At 47.3% G+C, this 19,096-nt stretch overlaps 1 protein-coding gene across 2 annotated transcripts in view; it reads right to left on the bottom strand.

The window, feature by feature from the left end:
• The window catches only part of Tecpr2 (tectonin beta-propeller repeat containing 2), a 57,093-nt gene that overhangs the window by 11,090 nt on the left and 26,907 nt on the right, over positions 1-19,096 (bottom strand). For both annotated transcript variants that reach the window (XM_013016650.1, XM_013016656.1), the window contains 6 exons: positions 17,206-17,386; positions 15,842-15,983; positions 12,611-12,851; positions 10,063-10,152; positions 9,062-9,295; positions 3,681-3,829 (listed from right to left, as the gene is read on the bottom strand). In XM_013016650.1, coding sequence (XP_012872104.1) covers positions 3,681-3,829; positions 9,062-9,295; positions 10,063-10,152; positions 12,611-12,851; positions 15,842-15,983; positions 17,206-17,386 — 1,037 coding nt within the window. The remainder of the gene's footprint in view (positions 1-3,680; positions 3,830-9,061; positions 9,296-10,062; positions 10,153-12,610; positions 12,852-15,841; positions 15,984-17,205; positions 17,387-19,096) is intronic.

Below are 19,096 nucleotides of genomic sequence, written 5' to 3' on the forward strand. Positions count from 1 at the left end.
TTAGATACAGTTGTTAAAAGACGCTTTACAGGCTGGGCACAGTGCTTACACCTATCATCTCAGCTGCCAGGCGGCAGAGGTGGATGGTGGTCTAAGTCTGGGCCCAGAAAACAACGCAAGACCCTACCTGAAAAATAGCTAAAGCAAAAAGGGCTGGGATCACGGTTCAAGCAGCGAAGCAGCTTTTAGCAAGGAAAAGGTTCTGAGCGTAAAACCCTAGTACAATTTAAAAAAGAAAAAAAAATCATGTGAAAAGATGCTCAGGATCACAAGTCCTGAAGCAAATGCAATGAAAACCACAAGGCCGCCCCACTCCACACTGAAATGACAGAATGCAAAAAAAAAAAATCAGAAAAAACTTTAGAGTTTGAGAATTCAGAAAAACTGGGAGCTACCACATGTAAAGTGGCTGTCACTGCAGAAAACATGCTGTAGGCTGGGCACCGGTGGTCACGCCTGTAATCCTAGCTACTCAGGAGGCTGAGATCTGAGGATCGTGGTTCAAAGCCAGCCCACGCAGGAAAGTCTCTGAGACTCTTACCTCCAATTAACTACCCAGAAAACTGGAAATGGTGCTGTGGCTCAAGCGGTAGAGCACTAACCTTGAGCTGAAGATCTGAGGGAACAGCGCCCAGGCCCATAGTTCAAGCCCCACAACTGACAAAAAAAAAAAAAAAAAGAAAACATGCTGTAGTTCCTTAGAAGTTAAATACTCTCTAATGCCAGATGACTTGCATCTGCCAGATTGGCAGATGCCTAACAGGATGGAAAACATCTTCCCAAAGATTCATATACAGGGCTGGGAAGGTGGCTCAGGGGTAGAGAGCTTGCCTAGCATGCATGAAGTTTTGGGTTCCATGCCACATAAGCAGAAAAAGCTAGAAGTGGCATTATGGCTCAAGTGGTAGAGTGCTAGTCTTGAGCAAAAGCAGTTCAGGGACACTGCCCCCCCAAAAATATTCATTCACAGAGTCACCACAAAGGAGAAGCAACTTAAGTCTACCAACCAATGAATGAATAAAACAATGTATAGCCACTCAACAGAATGATGTTCCATCATAAAAAGGAATGAAAACTGGTAGATGCTATATTAAGTATGAACTATGGAAACAAGATACTATGTGAATGAGGTCAGACAAAAAGGCCACATATTGTATGATTCTATTTATAGGGAATTTATAGAAGGAGAAGAAATCCATGGAATCAGGTACAGGTCAGTGGTTTTGACAGGCTGAGGGAGTTAGGGTTTCTGGAAGAAAGGGGAGTAAGTGCTAATTGGTAGTTTCTTTTGGGGTTATGGAAAGGGTCTTGAATTGGACAGTAGTGACTATTCTATAAAAGGATTTGTTTTATATTTAATTATAGATTTTATATATATTTTTCAGTACTTAGGTTGAACACAGGGCCTTGGGCTTGCTATGCTGGTGTTTTACCATCTGAGTCACACCTCCAGCCCTGCTTTTTGCCAGTTATTTTGGAGATAAGTGCTCAGCAAAATTTTCCCCCAGGATAATCTTGACTAAGGATCCTCCAGATCTCAGCCTCCTGAGTTGCTACAAATACAGGTGCAATTCATCAGTGGTTGGCTATGAATTATGATTTTTATATAAAACCACTAGGAGAAAAAATAAGAATGTATTGACAGTAATGGACCAAAGGAATCCACTTAGGTAGATACATGCAACAAGAAGACAAAAGAACTGCAAACTGGCCTGCTTTTCATTATCACTATACAGAATGGTGCTACACAGTTGGTGATAAGAGTATTCCTCTTTGCTGTGGACTGCTTCCAGTCTGCTGTTAGTCCTCACCAAGTGCAGAGAAAAAAATGGAGCATGTGTCTCAGCTCATCACATACAGCTACGTGTCTGCACTGTGCCGTGTAACTAACAATGCTCTCCCCAGCTGTGAAGAAGGCCCGTTGCTGAGGGCTCTGGGCCAGACTCCTGGCTAGTATCCCAGCACATGCCATTAGTCACCTCATCCTGAGGGCAAGGACACCCAAAATACATAGTGGCCCCCAGGAATTTACCCAAACTCTTGGCTTCCCCTGAGGCCTCTGCATATGGCAACTTCAAGCATTTTCCAACAAAACCAAGATTAGCAGAAATTTGAGCGAAAAGCTCATTAAGTCATTGCCTTTAATGACAAACTTTAATAGAAATTGTGTTGCACAGTCAGTAAATCTGTATGTCCTACAGGAATTAGTGGGGCTATTAGCATACTCAAACAAGACTTCTACTCGTAATTGTAATTTTTTATTTTTGTGCCAGCTCTGGGGCTTGAACTCAGGGCCTAGGCACTGTTGCTGTGCTTTTTTGTTCAAGGCTAGTACTCTACTACTTAAGCCACAGCTCCACTTGCAGCTAGCATTTTTGGTGTTGAATTTGAGACATGAGTGTCATGGACTTTCCTGCCTGAGTTTGTTTCAAACTGCAATCCTTAAATCTCAGCCTCCTGGTAGTCAGAATTACAGGCATGAGCCACCAGTGCCCAGCTCTGTGCTTGTAATTCAAGTGCTATAATAGCCAAAAAATAAAAATATAAAACCTCATGTCAAATAACAATGTAAACTAAAATTTGGCAGAAATAGGGACAGGAAGACTAGAAATGGAAATTGCTAGCTCGGTCCACAGACCTTGTTTTGCTAGCCAGTGCTCTACGACTGAGCTGTATGCAGGCCCCTCCTGACCTTCCACCTTGTCCCTGACTTGGAACTTGCAATGTAGCTGACCTCAAATTCTGTGTGTGTGCATGCATGCACGCACGCATGCATGCGTAGGTCCTAGGACTTGAACTCAGAGCCTAGGTACTCTCCCTGAGCTTTTTTGTTCAAGGCTAGCACTCTACCACTTGAGAGACAGCTCCATTTCCAGCTGTTTCAGTGGTTAATTGGAGATATGAGTCTCCTGGACTTTCTGGCTTCAAATTGTGATCATCAGATTTTAGCCTCCTGAGTAGCTAAGGTTACAAGTGTGAGCCACTGGTGCCCAGCTTCAATTTGTTTTTATAAGTAAAATACCAAAGACTTACTGAAAAAGATAAGCACAGCTCCCACTGGATGGGGGAGTACCAAGGGAGGGTAACACTTGGGGTTTGTTAATGAAGTGCTTCTAGGAAGAAGCTACGTGACTCTCAAGATTATTAGACAGCCTGCTCTATCAGGCTCTATCACTCCTCAGACTCAATCAAAGGCTCGTGTAGACTGATCTCAAACTTTTTTTTTGGTCGTTCCTGGGGTTTGAATTCAGGTCCTGGGCATCATCTCTGAGTCTCTTTTGCTCAGGGCCTGCACGCTACCACTTGAGCCACAGCCCCACTTCCAGCTTTTTTGGTGTATGTAGTACTGAGGAATGGAACCCAGGCCTTCCTGCATGCTAGGCAAGCGCTCTACCACTAAGCCACATTCCCAGCCTTGATTTTTTTTTTAATGTTCCATTTATAAAATGTCAGGAATATTTCTCTTTCTAGAGGGAATAACTCAGGTGTTGGCTCAGGTTATCCTTAATATGTGTTCACAGCTCTAAACTTCTTATCAAATTCCAAATATCGGACGCCAGTGAAGGAGAGTCAGAACATTGATTCTGGGTTCAGGTACCAGAGGGCCCAATAGGCCAGCTACAGTGTCCTAACAGCTTGTCTTGCTAAAAAGCAAGATTCTACTAGCTACCTTGGCTTACCTGGACAGGTGGCTCAATCATGATCCAGGCCGGAAGCATCAGGCTGGGATTCAGAGGCTGGGTCCCCACACGGAAGTAAACTCCACCCCTGGAATCACACCCCCAGATGTGCTGGTTTCCACATGCCAAGCTGATCAATTTGATGGCTCCTGTAGAGTCAGAGGAAAAACATACATTATAATTAGTTTTGTGGCATGACTACTTTTTCCTTTAGTTTATGACTTTCCTTTTATGCTTCAGAGGGAGAGAGGAGGCTACACTTGCAATTGAACTCTGGCGTTTGTCACCTGATCTACCGAGTCCTTCCATAGCTGATGTGGAAACTTGGCTTGGTGTCAGGTGCCATCCAGCAGCTAGGTTTTTTTTTTTGTCAGTCATGGGGCTTGAACTCTGGGCCTTGGAGCTGTCCCTGCGCTCATCAGCTCAAGGTGATTGACTACCACTTGAGCCACAGCGCCACTTCCAGTTTTCTAGTGGTTTATTGGAGGTAAGAGTTTCATGGACTTTTCTGCTTGGGCTGGCTTTGAACTTCAATCCTCAGATCTCAGCCTCCTGAGTAGCCAGGATTACAGGCGTGAGCCACTGCCGCCCATTTTTTTTTTTTTTTTTTGGTCAGCTATTGGGCTTGAACACTGGGCCTGGGCGCTGTCCCTGTGCTCTCCAGGCAAGCACTCTACCACTTGAGCCACAGCAAAACTTGCCACTTCTGGTTTTCTGGTTGTTCACTGGAGATAAGTCTCATGTACTTTCTTGCCCCAGCTGACTTTGAACCATGATCCTCAGATCTCAGCCTCTTGAGGATCTAGGATTATAGGCATGAGCCACTGGCGCCCAACTCTGAGCTGCTTTTTTGCTCAAGGCTAGTGCTCTACCCCTTGAGCCATAGCACCACTTTCAGCTTTTTCTGTGGTACTGAGGATTGAACCCAGGGCTTCATGCATTGCTAGGCAAGCACACTACCACCAAGCTATATCCCCAGCCCCAGCAGCGAGGTTTTGAGAAAAGTAGTCACAATGCTGCCAACACAGCGCCCTGGGCCCCAGCAGGGGATAAAGAGCTTGGTGTGGGTCAAGCATCACCTTCATCCCCTGTGCAGCTGTTGCCAATAAATTTTGGGTTTGTGGTGAGGGAAGCCATACTTACTGGTAGAATTAAGAAAACAGTCTCAGAAAGAATCTTCCTTTTTGCTTTGTGTGCCAGTTCCGGGGTTTAAACTCAGGGTCTGGGAGCTATCCCTGAGCTTCTCTGCTCAAGGCTAGGGCTCTACCATTTGGAGCTGGGTGTTGGTGGCTCACGCCTGTCATCTCATCTACTCAGGAGGCTGAGATCTGAGGATCGCAGTTTAAAGCCAGTCTGGGCAGCAAAGTCCGTGAAATTCTTATCTCTAACAAACCATTAGAAAATCGGAAGTGGCAGTGGCGCTGTGGCTCAAGTAGTAGAGCGCTAGTCTTGAGCAGAAGAGCTGAGGGACAGTGTAGTAAAAAGTGCCACCGCCAGTTCTTACTACATTGCACAGGGGCAAGCTCTGAGCACTCCTCAGCTCACTTCAGGCTTCCTAGTGGTCATTACTATCTATTACTGTTTTGTAATGTGACTATTATTCCCAGTGCAGTTCCTGCTATCCCAGTTGACTCCTGAGGCGGCCAGGACTCAGCCACAAAGAGATGTGCCCAGGTTCACAATGTTTGAACTAAGCGAGAAGGAAGGGGGGAGAGGGGCCAGGTGACCTCTGTGGCTTTACGGACAGCAAAACCTATAGATAGTCCCAATTCTGGCATTTCTGGGGGTTGAATTCTAAACTCTGCGCTTGCTTGGCTGGAGCCACACCTCCAGTCCAGCTTTTTTGCTGGAGATGCAGTTTTGTGATGCTGGAGATGCAGTTTTCCTGGGCTGGCTTTGAAATGTGATCCTCTGATTTTAGCCTCCTGAGCAGTGAGGAATATAGGAGTGAGCCACAAGCACCAAGCTCAAGTCTAGTTTTGATAAATTAATCCATGGGAGCAGTCCGTTCCTTGTCAGTACCCTGTACTCCAAGGCTAATATTCGCAGAATGAAAGCTCATCCACTCCAGTGTGAGCGAGCTTCGGCTATGTATCACTCCTTTTGCTGCCAAGTATTATTATGGAAACACCATGGTGAATTTCTGCATTTACCTGTTGATAGGTGTTTGGGTCATTTCCACTTTTCTCTATTCGGAGTACAATTGTGTCCCTCCACCCCCCACCCCCCAGCTCTGGACATGAACTCAGGGCCTTGACTGTCTCTTAGCTTTTTCACTCAAGGCTAACTGCTCTACCACCTGAGCCACAGCTCCACTTCTGTCTTCTTGGTAGGTATTTGGAAATGAAGAGTCTTATGTACTTTCCTGCCCAGGTTGGCTTTGAATGAATAAAGTATTTATTTTAGCAGTAAAATATATACTTCAGTGCATCATAAACCAAACAATTCTGAATGAAGAGCCAAGTGAAAGACAAAAAGTCTGAGTAAGGGCTTGCTTTTCTGCAGTTTTATCTCACGGGTCTCGGTAGGGCTGAATGAACTCCAACAGGATATGCACACCCAGCCCACTCCCTGCCCCAGCCCTCTTGGGCTCCTCTGTGCTCTCTTGGTTAGGCAGTGGTGAGCAGTTCTAGGGAGTGGCACTGATCTATCACTTGGGAGCTAAACCAGAAAAGTGTGCTGGGAGGGGGGTTAGGGAGTGGCTGGTGAGGAAGGCTGCTCACCTGGGAGCTTTCTGTAACATAAAACCCAACCTGACATTGCCCTGCCTTCCCTGCTTTGTTTTTGCTTCTCCCATTAACAAGTTTTTTGGGAATAACAATGTAGTCCTAAGGGACAGAGATCACTGCATACCATAATCAGGCTTGTTACCTAAGACACATACTGACTCCAAATACTTCATTTCAGGTGGTGTCCAGATGAATTGCACTACAAATTGCATTAGTTTGCTAAACAGTCCAAAGCCTGACATAAGGTGTATTTACGCATACTGGGAAATATAATGTTAGGGGCTTCTTAAATATCTGCTAAATGCACATTTTCTTCCCAAACAAGGTTACAATAAATCTGATAAAAGCCTGTATTGAGTCTTTACAGCTGGTTCAGCAACCAATCATCTAAGGAATCTTTTGCCAGGCACAGTGGTCACATCTATCACAAGAGATTGAGATCATGACACAAGGCCAGCCTGGGCAAAAAAGAAGTTTCAAGACTTCATCTCAATTAATGGCTGGCCTCAAACCTATGACTTTCCTATCTTAGTCTCTAGAGCACTGGGATTGTAGTCATGTACAACCAAGCCCAGATTTAACTTTTTCTTGGGGGGAGGGGCGCCTTGTCAAGGTCACCCACCAATGGTGGCTCCTGGGCTCAGTCCCTAGTCCGCAACTCCGACTTTTTCTGGGCCTGGAAACTGTCCCTGAGCTCTTCAGATCAAGGCCAGCGCTCTACCACTTGAGCCACAGCACCACTTCTGGTTTTCTGGTAGTTAGTTGGAGATAAGAGTTTCATAGACTTTTCTGCCCAGGCTGGCTTTGAAATGCGATCCTCATATCTCAGCTTCCTGAATAGTTAGGATTATAGGTGTGAGCTATTGGTGCCAGGCTCAGATTTAACTTTATCTTAATGAAGCAACTGGCTTCAAAATGAAGCCCCTGATTTAAGTAATTACTTTAAAACATCTGACCCACATGCTTTCCCACAGGTAACCTAGACCATACCTGGAGAGGGCCTGACAGCTGAACACTGGTGCCTCTGGCTGCAGTTTGCTAATTTGGCAGAGGCAAAAGCTCTAGCAGTGAAGTTGCCACAATGCAAAGGCAAGTTCCCCTCCTAGTGCACCTGCCTACCACACTGCCCCAGCAGGAGTCTGTGGACTCTGGAGTTGCTGCATTCTCAGGAAATGGAGAAAATGGCACAAGGAGTCCACCAACATTTCAGTATCAATGAGAAAACTCAGTAAAGACTTTAAAAAGTAGACAAATGTACAGCACAGAGCAGAGCAGAGACCAGGACGGAGTGCTGCCTGTCACACACGGGGTGAATCCCGTGCCAGCCGGCAGCTGTGCAGCACCCACCGCAGGGTGTGCTCCCAGGACAATGGAGTCGAAGGCCTGCTGAGCATCTCAGTGCCACTGGCTGGCCAGGAGCACGGGGAGACGCCTGCCTGACAAGGTGGAATGGGGGTGGTGGGACCCATCAGTACCGAAGAGCTCAGGAAAAGGGCAGGCAGCCCTCTATCTCTTCTTGACTCTCTTTCTCTCTCTCTTTTTTTCTGGGGCCTGAACTCTGGTCCTGGGCGCCATCGCTTAGCTCTTCAGCTCAAAGCTAGCGCTCTTACCATTTGAGCCATAGCACCACTCCAGCTTTTTCTGCTTATGTGGTGCTGAGGAATTGAATCCAGGACCTCATACATGCAAGGCAAGCGCTCTACCACTGAGTCACCTGCCCAGCCCCTCCCCCTCCCCCTCCTCCTTTTTTGTACCAATCTGGGACTTGAACTCAGGGTCTGGGCGCTATCCCCAAGGTTTGTTGCTCAAGGCTAATTAAGGTTCTACCATTTGAACCACAGGTCCATTTATGGCTTTTTGGTGGTTAATTGGGGATAAGATCTCATAGACTTTCCTGCCTGGGCTAGCTTTAATCCATGACTCTCTACACTTTGGGGTGGTTCAGAGACAAGCAATCAGTAGCAGCACATGAACTGCTTGAATGAAAGCTCACGCTACACACGCTGCATGTCTCCCCACGCTGGGCTCTCTTCCTGGGGCTGAGGAGGCACAGACGTGCTCTGTCTGCTCCAGGGCACACTGCCTTGTCTAACGGAAAGGTCACAGAGAGCTTCTCCATATTCACAAGGAGTGGCAGAGACAGCTGCACCTACAGTACTATTTCAAGCGACTCTGGTGGCAATTTCTTAACACCCTACAATTCCTCGTGTTCTGAAAACCTGCAAACTGTAGGCAGTGGGCAACGTGAAGGTTCTTAGAAACTTAAGGAGCCCGTGTAGTCTCCTGTGATCCAGCAACTGACAAACATCAGCCAAGAATTCACCCATGGTGAATGTGTGGAGGGCATTCTGTCAGCTACATCCTGACTTGTTTTTTTTGTTGTTGTTGTTGGTCATGGGGCCTGAATTCTGGGCCTGGGCGCTGTCCCTCAGCTCTTCAGCTCAAGGCGAGCGCTCTACTACTTGAGCTACAGCACCACTTCTGGTTTTCTAGTGGTTTCTTGGAGATCAGAGTCTCACGGTCTTTCCTGCCTGGGCTGGCTTTGAACTGAGATCCTCAGCTCTCAGCCTCCTGAGTTGCTAGGATTACAGGCGTGAGTCACCGGCGCCCGGCTCTGACTCGGTTTTATGGCAATCACAGGAGACACTGTACCTAGTTGGGAGAGGTCCAGCTTCGTCCAGTGCATGCCTGTAGGGCAGCTCTTAGACAGGGTCCTGATAAACACCTGGCCAAGGTAATCCAAGGCCCACAGCGCATCCTGGCAGGCAGCGTAGGCCCTCATCTCGGCGTCGGGGGGCAGCTGCACGGTGGAGGGGCGGCACTGTGGGCTCTGGGCACTGACGCTGCACAGGTCCTTGCTGCTCTGGCATAGCCACAAGGAGCTTCCTGTGGAAAAGGTTCATATTTGTCATTGCTTGCTGCCTGCCCCAGGCCACCCCTGTCCTGTCTGAAGGCAACCTTTGCTACTTGGCTGGGTACGCTGGCTCACGTACTTGAACCCACACAACGGGAGGGCGGGAGCTGCCATGCACTTCTAAATTACCGGGAAAGGCTATGACCAGCACTTAAGATCACAGCTGAGGTATTTTTAAAAATGGAAAGAAAGCAGAGCATATGAGATTCAATAAAGGCTATGATGTTGGCATAGCATCTCTGACCCATTTATAATGGGCTGTGAAGTCTTTTTTTTGTTGGTCGCAGGGCTTGAACTCAGGGCCCACACACTGTCCTTGAATGCTTCCATGCAAGGCTATCATTCTACCACTTTGAGCCACAGCTCCACTTCTGGTGTTTGGGTGATTAATTGGAGATAAAGAGTCTTTCTTGTCAGGAATTGGGATCTTCAGATCTCAGCCTTCTGAGTAGCTAGGATTATAGGCATGAGCCACAGCTCCCAGCCTGGAAGTCTTTAATTAGAATAAAGCCTTTCTTTTTGGCAGCATTGGGATGTGAATGCAGGGTCTCAACTTGCTTTGCTGGTGCTCTCCTATCTCTTCACCTCTCCCTTGCCTATGGATGTAGGCTTCGGCTCAGCCACTTGGGTTGGCCAACAACATTGCCACAGCCCCATGAGGACAGACAGACAGCAGCCTGAACTTTTTCAACTGCTAACCCTTGAGCTAGATTTCTCAAGCAGGCAAAGACTGACTGACCGTCCTTGGAGGGTGCAGTGGAAGCCAACACGAAGGCCCATTTTGTTGCAGAAGCTGTCCCCCGGGGAACAACGTTTTCCCAGTGAGTCCCTGCCAAGAATAAATAGGAAGACTGCATTAAAAGGAGAAAATACTTCAGAATTTTGGTTATTTTTTTTTTTTTAGGTGTGGGACCTGAACTCTGGGCCTGGGCGCTGTCCCTCAGCTCTTCAGCTCAAGGCTAGCGCTCTACCACTTGAGCCACAGCGCCACTTTCAGCTTTTTCTCCTTATGTGGCGCTGAGGAATCGAACCCAGGGCCTCATGCATGCAAGGCAAGCACTCTACCACTGAGCTACCTTCCCACTTCTGGTTTTCTTTTTGGTACTAGGCTGTGAACTCAAGGCCTGCCACTTGATTAGTTGATACTCTGCCACTTGAATCATGCCTCCAGGGGCTGGGAAGGTGGCTCCAGCCTGGCTTTTTGTGGTTATTTTGTTGGAGATGGAATGTTATGAACTTTTTTTTATCTTTTGTCAGCTATGGGGCTTGAACTCTGGGCCTGGGCGCTGTCCCTCAGTTCTTCAGCTCAAGGCGAGTGCTCTACCACTTGAGCTACAGCGCCACTTCCGGTTTTCTGGTGGTTTATTGGAGATAGGAGTCTCACGGTCTCTCCTGCCAGGGCTGGCGTTGAACCGCGATCCTCAGATCTCAGCCTCCTGAGTAGCTAGGATTACAGGCGTGAGCCACCAGCGCCCGGCTCACTTCTTCTTGACTACTGTCAAGAAGAGCCACATCTTGCCCAGAGAGGCCACACAGGGAAGAGAATACACAGATGTCCTCCTGGGCAAGAAATTCAACAGTGGTCATAATTATTCTCTTATCTTTTTCTCTAGATTTCAAATTTTTTTATTCTGTGAAATTATTAACATAAAAATGAGCCAGAGGGCTGGGAAGGTGGCTCAGTGGTAGAGCACTTGCCTTGCATGCATGAGGCCCTGGGTTCAATTCCTCAGTACCACATAAGCAGAAGAAGCAAGAAGTGGCACTGTGGCTCAAGTGGTAGAGCGCTAGTCTTGAGCTGAAGAGCTGAGGGAAAGCACTCAGGCCCAGAGTTCAGGCACAACAACAACAACAACAACAACAAAACAAAGAAGAGCTGGAGCTGGTGGCTCACACCTATAATCCTAGCTACTGATAAGGCTAACATCTGAGGATCATGGTTTAAAGCCAGCCTGGGCAGGAAAGTCTGTGAGACTCTTATCTCCAATGAGCCATCAGAAAACTGGAAGTGGCGCTGTAGCTCAAGTGGTAGAACGCTGGCCTTAAGCTGAAGAGCTGAGGGACAGCGCCCAGGCCCAGTGTTCAAGCCCCACAACCACTACCCACCACCACCACCAACAAAACGATGGTAAAGAAAAACTAGGAGAGGGGCTGGGAAGTTGGCTCAGTGGTAGAATGCTTGCCTTGCATGCCTGAGGCCCTGGGTTCGATTCCTCAGCACCACATAAGCAAAAAGGAAAAAGCTGGAAGTGGCACTGTGGCTCAAGTGGTAGGGCACTAGCCTTGAGCTGCAGAGCTGAGGGATAGCGCCCAGGCCCAGAGTTCAGACCCCACAACCGGGCCAAAAAAAGAAAAACTAGGAGAGAGTAAGAGGAGCCACTGTCACAAAGAAATGTCCTCTTACTTGACTTATGTAACTATAAACCTCTGTATATTGCTTTTATAATAACAACAAAAAAAGAGCTCCAGCTGGGTGCTGGTGGCTCATGCTTATAATCCTAGCTACTCAGGAGGCTGAGGTCTAAGTATTTCGGTTCAAAGCTAGCTTAGGCAGGAGAATCCGTGAGACTCTTATCTACAATTAACTTCCAAAAAAGCTGGAAGTGGAGTTGTGGCTCAAGTAGTAGAGCATTAGCCTTGAACAAAAAAGCTCAGAACAGTGCCCAGGCCTTAAATTCAAGCCCCAGGAACACCAAAAATAATTAAAAAGCTCCATTTGTTTTCCTTATATCTCAATAGATTCTCATAACAAACTGATTGCATTCTATCCAGACCAAGTTTTAGGAATAATAGATTGAAATAAAAAAAAAAGAGAGAACAAATGACCACAAAGAATAGAGAACCTTTCTCACAGGCACTTCTATCTGTGGTGCTGCAGCACCACTTCAAGTTGAGATCTTAAAAGCTATTCTTAAACATGTGAGGCCCCAGCACTGCAAGTTAAAAAAAAAATTTGTGTTAGTTGTGGGGCTTGAACTCAGGGTCTAGGAGCTGTCCCTGAGCTTTTTTTGCTCAAGGCTAGTGCCGTATCACTTTGAGTCACAGTGCCACTTCCAGTTTTTCTGGGGTTGACTTACACACTTTATTGCCTGGGCTGGCTTTGAACCGCAGTCCTTAGATCTCAGCCTCCTGAGTAGCTAGGATTACAGGCGTGAGTCAGTGGTGCACAAATTCTAAAAAAACAATATGCATATATGTATATATAATATATAATATGCATATATATATATATATATAAAAGCTTCCTATAAACCTCACCAACATAAACACAAAGGTAATCTACCCACCTATAAGGCTTCCTCTGGCAACATGGAATTCATTCTTGCCTGAGGAGATCCAAACACCGCTGTTGTTGACCCCCAGCAGGCTGGGCTGGCACTGAAGCTGCTGGGACCAGAATGCCATGCGCAGTTTATCTGCTACCTTTTCCACAGGCACTTGGGCTGCGGTGGCCACGGAGTGGGTGGCATGGATGATGGTCTGGAATAAGCTGCACTGGTCGAACACCACATAGTCTGTGATGCTCACCTGCAGGAGGAACGTCAAAGCCCACTGTCAGTGCAGTCGCAGGAGTCCACCTGCCCCCAGGGCAGGTTCCACATATCCACAGCCACGAGACAACTGGGCATGCACACACACCTGCACAGGGACGGCAGAGCTAGCAGAACACCTGACAGCTATTATACATCCAAAGGTTGGTATGTTATGTTAAGTGGATCTGTTGAAACAAGCAACAGTACCCTTTCACATTCTGTCTACTCAGAGTGAGAAAGGATAATTTTGCTTTTAAACGCAGGTGTTTCCAACTGACAATGGCATATAAGACTTAGAATCATAGTATGAGCTTTCAAAGGTATGCCAGTGTGTTGATGAAATAATTTATGTTGTTATCTGGGACTACCAGCTTAGACCAGAACAATCCCAGGCATCTCGAAGCCACTTGGCTGCTCTACCGTGTAACTCACCTTGGAGACATTCCTAAAAAGCATCTGCACATACACCTCTAGAGAAATCCTTTATGGCAACTGTCTTCTCCAGGGGAACTTGTCCTTGCTGGGCAGCCGAGTCTGAGAGTTCACTATGAGACAGGTCAAAGCCTGACTCCACATGACTTTCATACCTTTCCAAGTTGGGTTCGATTATAAAAACAAAACCAGAAAAAAGGCCTGGGAAGGTGGCTCAATGGTAGAGCACTTGCCTTGCATGCTCGAGGCCCTGGGTTCGATTCCTCAGCATCACATAAGCAAAAAGAAAAAAGCCGGAAGTGGCGCTGTGGCTCAAGTGGTAGAGCGTTAGCCTTGAGCTGAAGAGCTGAGGGACAGCGGCCAGGCCCAGAGTTCAGACCCACGACGGGACCCCCCCCCCAAAAAAAAAAACCCAGCACAAATACCCAGCTTTTTTACTTTAAGTCACTTGTTTATGACACATACACACACGTGTCCTCTCTGGTCTATGGAAGGACACTGGCTGGCCCTAGCTAAAGCGGCTGTAGGTAGTTTCTGCCACGCCAGCCCCTGCTTGAGCTCTCAGTCACCCTGGCCGTGTGGATCCTGTAGGTCTAGCCCTGCTCAAAGGCGCATATGCAGTGTGTGATAGGCGGCTGGGAGCTCTGTACTGCAAACATTCCTCTCACCAGGCAGCAGAGGTTTTGCCAAGGCCACAGGCCAATGCACAGATTTGGTTCTAGCTCCCAAGATAAGCACACAAAGGGGTTGCCAATTGAAAGAGAAAGGTTTAGCAGCCAACTAGTAACACTGACCCCAGTTCTATAAAGGAACCTCACAGAGTCTCTAAAATAACTCTTCCAAGTACCTCAAGATGGTCCTCTTAAGTTAATTTTCTCATAATGCTCTGAATACTACAGTAAAATCATATTGAGTTTTCCTTATCACTACTTTAAAAACAGAATTTAGTAATACATAATGTACACATATACCTGTATTTGCATGTGTGTATGTTATGTATGGTTTTTAAGTATACAACATGTATTTTAATATGTATTATGTATTACCAAATATGGCCTAGAATTTAACTCAGAGACATAGTACACAATATACATGGTCATCAAGTAGCAAATCTGACTTGTTTTCCTGCATTTTCATCTGAAAGATTTTAGTCAGACAAGCCAGAGCAAGACAAGCCTCAGGTCAAGTGAACCAATGGAGGCACAAGATGTAAGACGGCACATTTCACATGTGCCAGAGCGACCTTCGCCCATGGAGGGAGACGAGGAGCAGTACCAAATGGTACCAACCAGAGAACGTGGAGATCCTCTGGTGTTCCTGCCCCAGGTCCCACTGGCCAGGATGTACCACACAGAAAGATAACGGGATCCAGCCTCCCATTTCTCACAGCATGCTCCTCTCTGGGAACATGTGGGAAATTCTCCTTTGTTAAAATGCCATTTACTTGGAGGCTTTTCGGGCACACAGAGAAGAATGAATTTTAATTGTTCCTAACCTATTGTCTAGGCCCCTTTCTTAACACATTTGTACAGATTTAAACATCATTATTACCTCGATCTTCAAATGGATGTCACTGGGTTTATCTAATCTATAATGCTGAATGTCTAAATAACACCTAAATAAATAATGCCTGTATTATTTATGCGAGAAACATTTGCAAGTTATTTCCTATGATGAAAAGTCCTTGGCTGGGCGCTGGTGACTCAGGCCTGTGATCCTAGCTACTCAAGAGGCTGAGTGAGATCTGAGGATCATGGTTTGAAGCCAGCCTGGGGCAGGATAATCTGTGAGACCCTCATCTCCAATTAACCACTCAAAAATCAGAAGTGGAGCTGTGGCTCAAAGTGATAGAGTGCTAGCTTTGAGCAAAAGAGGGACAGTGCCCAGGCCCTGAGTTCAAGCTCCACAACTGACAAAAAAAAAGTCCTTGATTTTTTTTTTTTTGTCGGTCGTGGGGCTTGAACTCTGGACTTGGGTACTGTCCCTCAGCTCTTCAGCTCAAGGTGAGCACTCTACTGCTTGAGCCACAGCGCCACTTCTGGTTTTCTAGTGGTTTATTGGAGATAAGAGTCTCTCAGACTTTCTTGCCTGGACTGGCTTTGAACCATGATCTTCAGATCTCAAGCCTCCTGAGTAGCTAGGATTACAGGTGTGAGCCACTGGTGCCCAGCTGATGTTTTTGTTGTTGTCATCGTTGCTTTTGTTTTTGTACCAGTCTGGGTGCTATCCCTGAGCTTTTGTGTTCAAGGCTAGCACTCCACCACTTGAACTACAGCTCCACTTCTGGCTTTTTTGGTGCTTAATTGGAGATAAGAGTTTCTCAGACTTTCCTGCCTTGGCTAGCTTCAAACAGTGATCCTCAGCTCTCAGCCTCTTGAGTAGCTAGGATTACAGGCATGAGCCACTGGGGCCTGGCTCTTGGCGTTTTTAATGCATTCAAACGTAGGAAAGTTTAACCCAAATAGTAAAGATGAACAGTAAGCCAATTCCTTAAGGAAAAGAGAGGAGGTAGGAAGAGGGAGGATTTCCAGGTCAGGGAGCCCTGGCACCTACCTGCCACCAGTGGTCATCGTCCCCTTGGGGCTTCTTTGGAACCACTCCAGTTCTGAACCACAGCTTACCGTGGATGTCCAGGGCCCACAGAGTGTGCTGGTCCCCAAGGGTAATGCAGACAGGCTCCAAAGCTTGCCTTTCACTGAAAATGAGCAGGAGCACACCAGAGTCAGTCTCCTTAGTAGGCAGAGGGTCACCTTCCTGAGTGTCTCTGGGGAGGCTTGGTGTAGAGAAGAAATATGCCCCTACTCCCCGGCGAGGACGATCAAGTGCCAGGGAAGGAGGTGTGAGTTTGAGAGACACTGCCATACACATAAACTGTGCAGGCGTGTGGCAGCGTCTGAAAGACATACAGAAGGCCCACTAATGGAGCAAGAGCAAACCACCTAAGGCCCATGAGCTACTCTCTCTCTTCCTAAGAAGATGACTGTCAACAACCCCACATGCCAGGCTGTGTTATATAGGTGTTCCTGAGCAGACACTACCCTCTCTGTTAGGTCTGCTTCCCCTCCCCTCCCCCATCTGGGGTGTCCCTGTCTGCTTCAAAGCTTGGCTGTGGCCTCCTCTGGCATGCTGCTACCCCGGTCCCTGCGGGCAGGCGGGCGAACCTCGTGGTGCCACACGCTCTGCACCTTGCTCAGAATCCTCTGTCCTAAGTGTTATTTGTTGGGTATGTGGCTCCCCACCAGATGGGCAATGGATGAGGGAGGGCTGGCTCTTGGCCACCTTGGCACACCTAAGCCCCAGATACTCCCAGGTGCTCCCTGATTGCTCACTGGCTGGCTAACTCCATCCTGATCTAAGGACTATTTTGTTGTTGTTGTTGTTGGTCCTGGGGCTTGAACTCAGGGCTTGGGCACTGTCCCTGAGCCTCTTTGTACTCAAGGTTAGTGCTCTACCAATATTGAGCCACAGCTCCACTACAGGCTTTTTCTGAGTAGTTTATTGGAGATAAGAGTCTCATGGACTTTTCTGCCTAGGCTGGTTTTGAACCATGATCCTTAGATCTTACTCAGCCTCCTGAGTAGCTAGGATTACAGGTATGAGCCACTGGCACCAGGCTTAAGGACTAATTTTGAATGGTAAAAAAGAAAGCTAGTAAGTTACAGGCTCAAGGATCAATTTTCATTGACCAGATGGAGATACAAAAAAGAATTTGAACTATACCATCATTGATTCTGAACAGGGTCACACAAGAACAGCTATGTTTTTCAAAATGAGCTCTGTTCTGTTGGCAGAGTTGGACACAGTGTCCCTAGGACCAGACTGCTGACACCTTGAGAGAACCTTCAGGTGTCTGGTGGAGAGTCATGCTGATAAAAACACAGAGAGGAGAAGGCACGTGGTGCCTCCTAGGCCCCTACCTGACGATGTCACACTTCCACTGCTCCCCCTCAGGACAGAAGCTGCTCACGCCCTCCCGGTACAGGAGGGCCCTCTGTTCTGTGAGTGCCCATACCACACTGTTCCTGGCAGTGATCTGGGAGAGCGGGTATGGACAGTCGACTTTCACAGCTCGAGCACAGGGGCGATCCACACTGAGACCTGCCAGCCAGAGGGAAAGGAAACCAAAGCCTCACCAGCAGCACTTCTTTTATTATTTATTTATTTTTATTATTTATTTTATTCATTTTGGCCAGTCCTGAGACTTGAACTCAGGGCCTGGGCGCTGTCCCTGAACTCTTTTGCTCAAGGCTAGTGCTCTACCACTTGAGCTACAGCTCTATCTACTTCTGGGTTTTTTGGGTGGTTAATTGGAGATGAAGAGTCTCACAGACCTTCCTGCCCAGGCTGGCTTTGAACTGTGATCCTCAGATCTCAGCTTCCTGAATAGTTAGGATTATAGGCGTGAGCTACTGGCACCTGAATGCCATCAGTATTTGAGACCACTGTGTATTGCATTCTTTTTTTTTTGTCAGTTGTGGGGCTTGAACTCTGGGCCTGTCCCTTAGCACTTCAGCTCATGGCAAGCGCTCTACCACTTGAGCCACAGCGTCACTTCCAGTTTTCTGGTGGTTCATTGGAGATAAGTCTCACAGACTTTCCTGCCTGCGCTGGCTTTGAACCGTGATCTTCAGATCTCAGCCTCCTGAGTAGCTAGGATTGCAGGTGTGAGCCACCAGCACCCAGCTTGTGTATGCATTCTTATTTTTCAGTACTTTGCTATGTCCTTTGACAAACCTTTTTAAGGTTTAGTCAACAGAAAAGGGTACATTCAACTTCGATGTCACAATCAATATGAGACCTCCTTTGGAAATCAAGGGAGTATCATTTAGAGTGGGACCTTTGAGACTGGGAAGCTGAGGCAGAACAGCAGCACCTCCTGGCCAAGTGCACAGGGGCCGCCTTCTGCCAGGACGCTGTGCTGCCCAGTCACTGCTACTGGAGCCTTCAGCTCTCCTCTGTACAGCTGCTCCGAAGACTAGTTCCTCTTTCCTAGGCTTCAGCAAATGAAATCTGAGGTCCACCATCATGCTAGGCTGTGGCAGGACCAGCACTCTAGGGCTCTTTCCTTCACCCCACTGTGGCCTCAGTAATGTGTATCTATGAGCTCAAAGGCTACTTCCAAGGGAGCTGGCAAAACAAGACTGCCTCAGCCTGCAATTAGGTCTTAGTACTATAATCACAAAAGCATCCATGGTCAACCATAGATGGTTTTCACCTATTGGACTTCCTGTTCAAACTCTTGTGCCAACCCCTGGAGGCTTAACACTCCACAGGTCCACTGCCCTGGTGATTGCTCTGCTACTACTGCTCCTCATCCCCAGGCCCCAGTGTGGTCTCCTTGTCATGCCAACACCAAAACTGAAATGTCCTGGAAGCTAGATACGCAAGTGAGCTGCCAGAGCTATTTTCAGTGGATAAAAGGCACAGAATGGGGCTGGAGGCCAGCACTAACACATGGCTTCCCTCAGGGCTGAAAGTTCCTCCACACCTGGGAAGGAGTCAAAGAGCCAAGGCCTTCAATCTCAAGAGTCATTCCAGTGAGGGTCCTATGAGAAACTGCTCTCAGAAGCAGCATATTAGATGGTTGGAAGATGGATTGTTACGTAAATCCAATATGGGCACTAGACAACTCAAACACAACTTGTGCCCCTAGTCCTTCCTAGTCCCGACAGATTACACTGCTGCTGGCAAACCATTTCCCATGTGTGCACAGTAAACAAACACTGGCTCATTATAGTTTATTTTTAATAAACAAGTCCCACATGCCACTTCTAGCAGCTCAAGGTTTCCCTAAGGGCAGTTTCCTAG

Source organism: Dipodomys ordii, unplaced genomic scaffold (assembly GCF_000151885.1).
Source record: "Dipodomys ordii isolate 6190 unplaced genomic scaffold, Dord_2.0 Scaffold2, whole genome shotgun sequence".
NCBI classification, from domain to species: Eukaryota; Metazoa; Chordata; class Mammalia; order Rodentia; family Heteromyidae; genus Dipodomys; species Dipodomys ordii.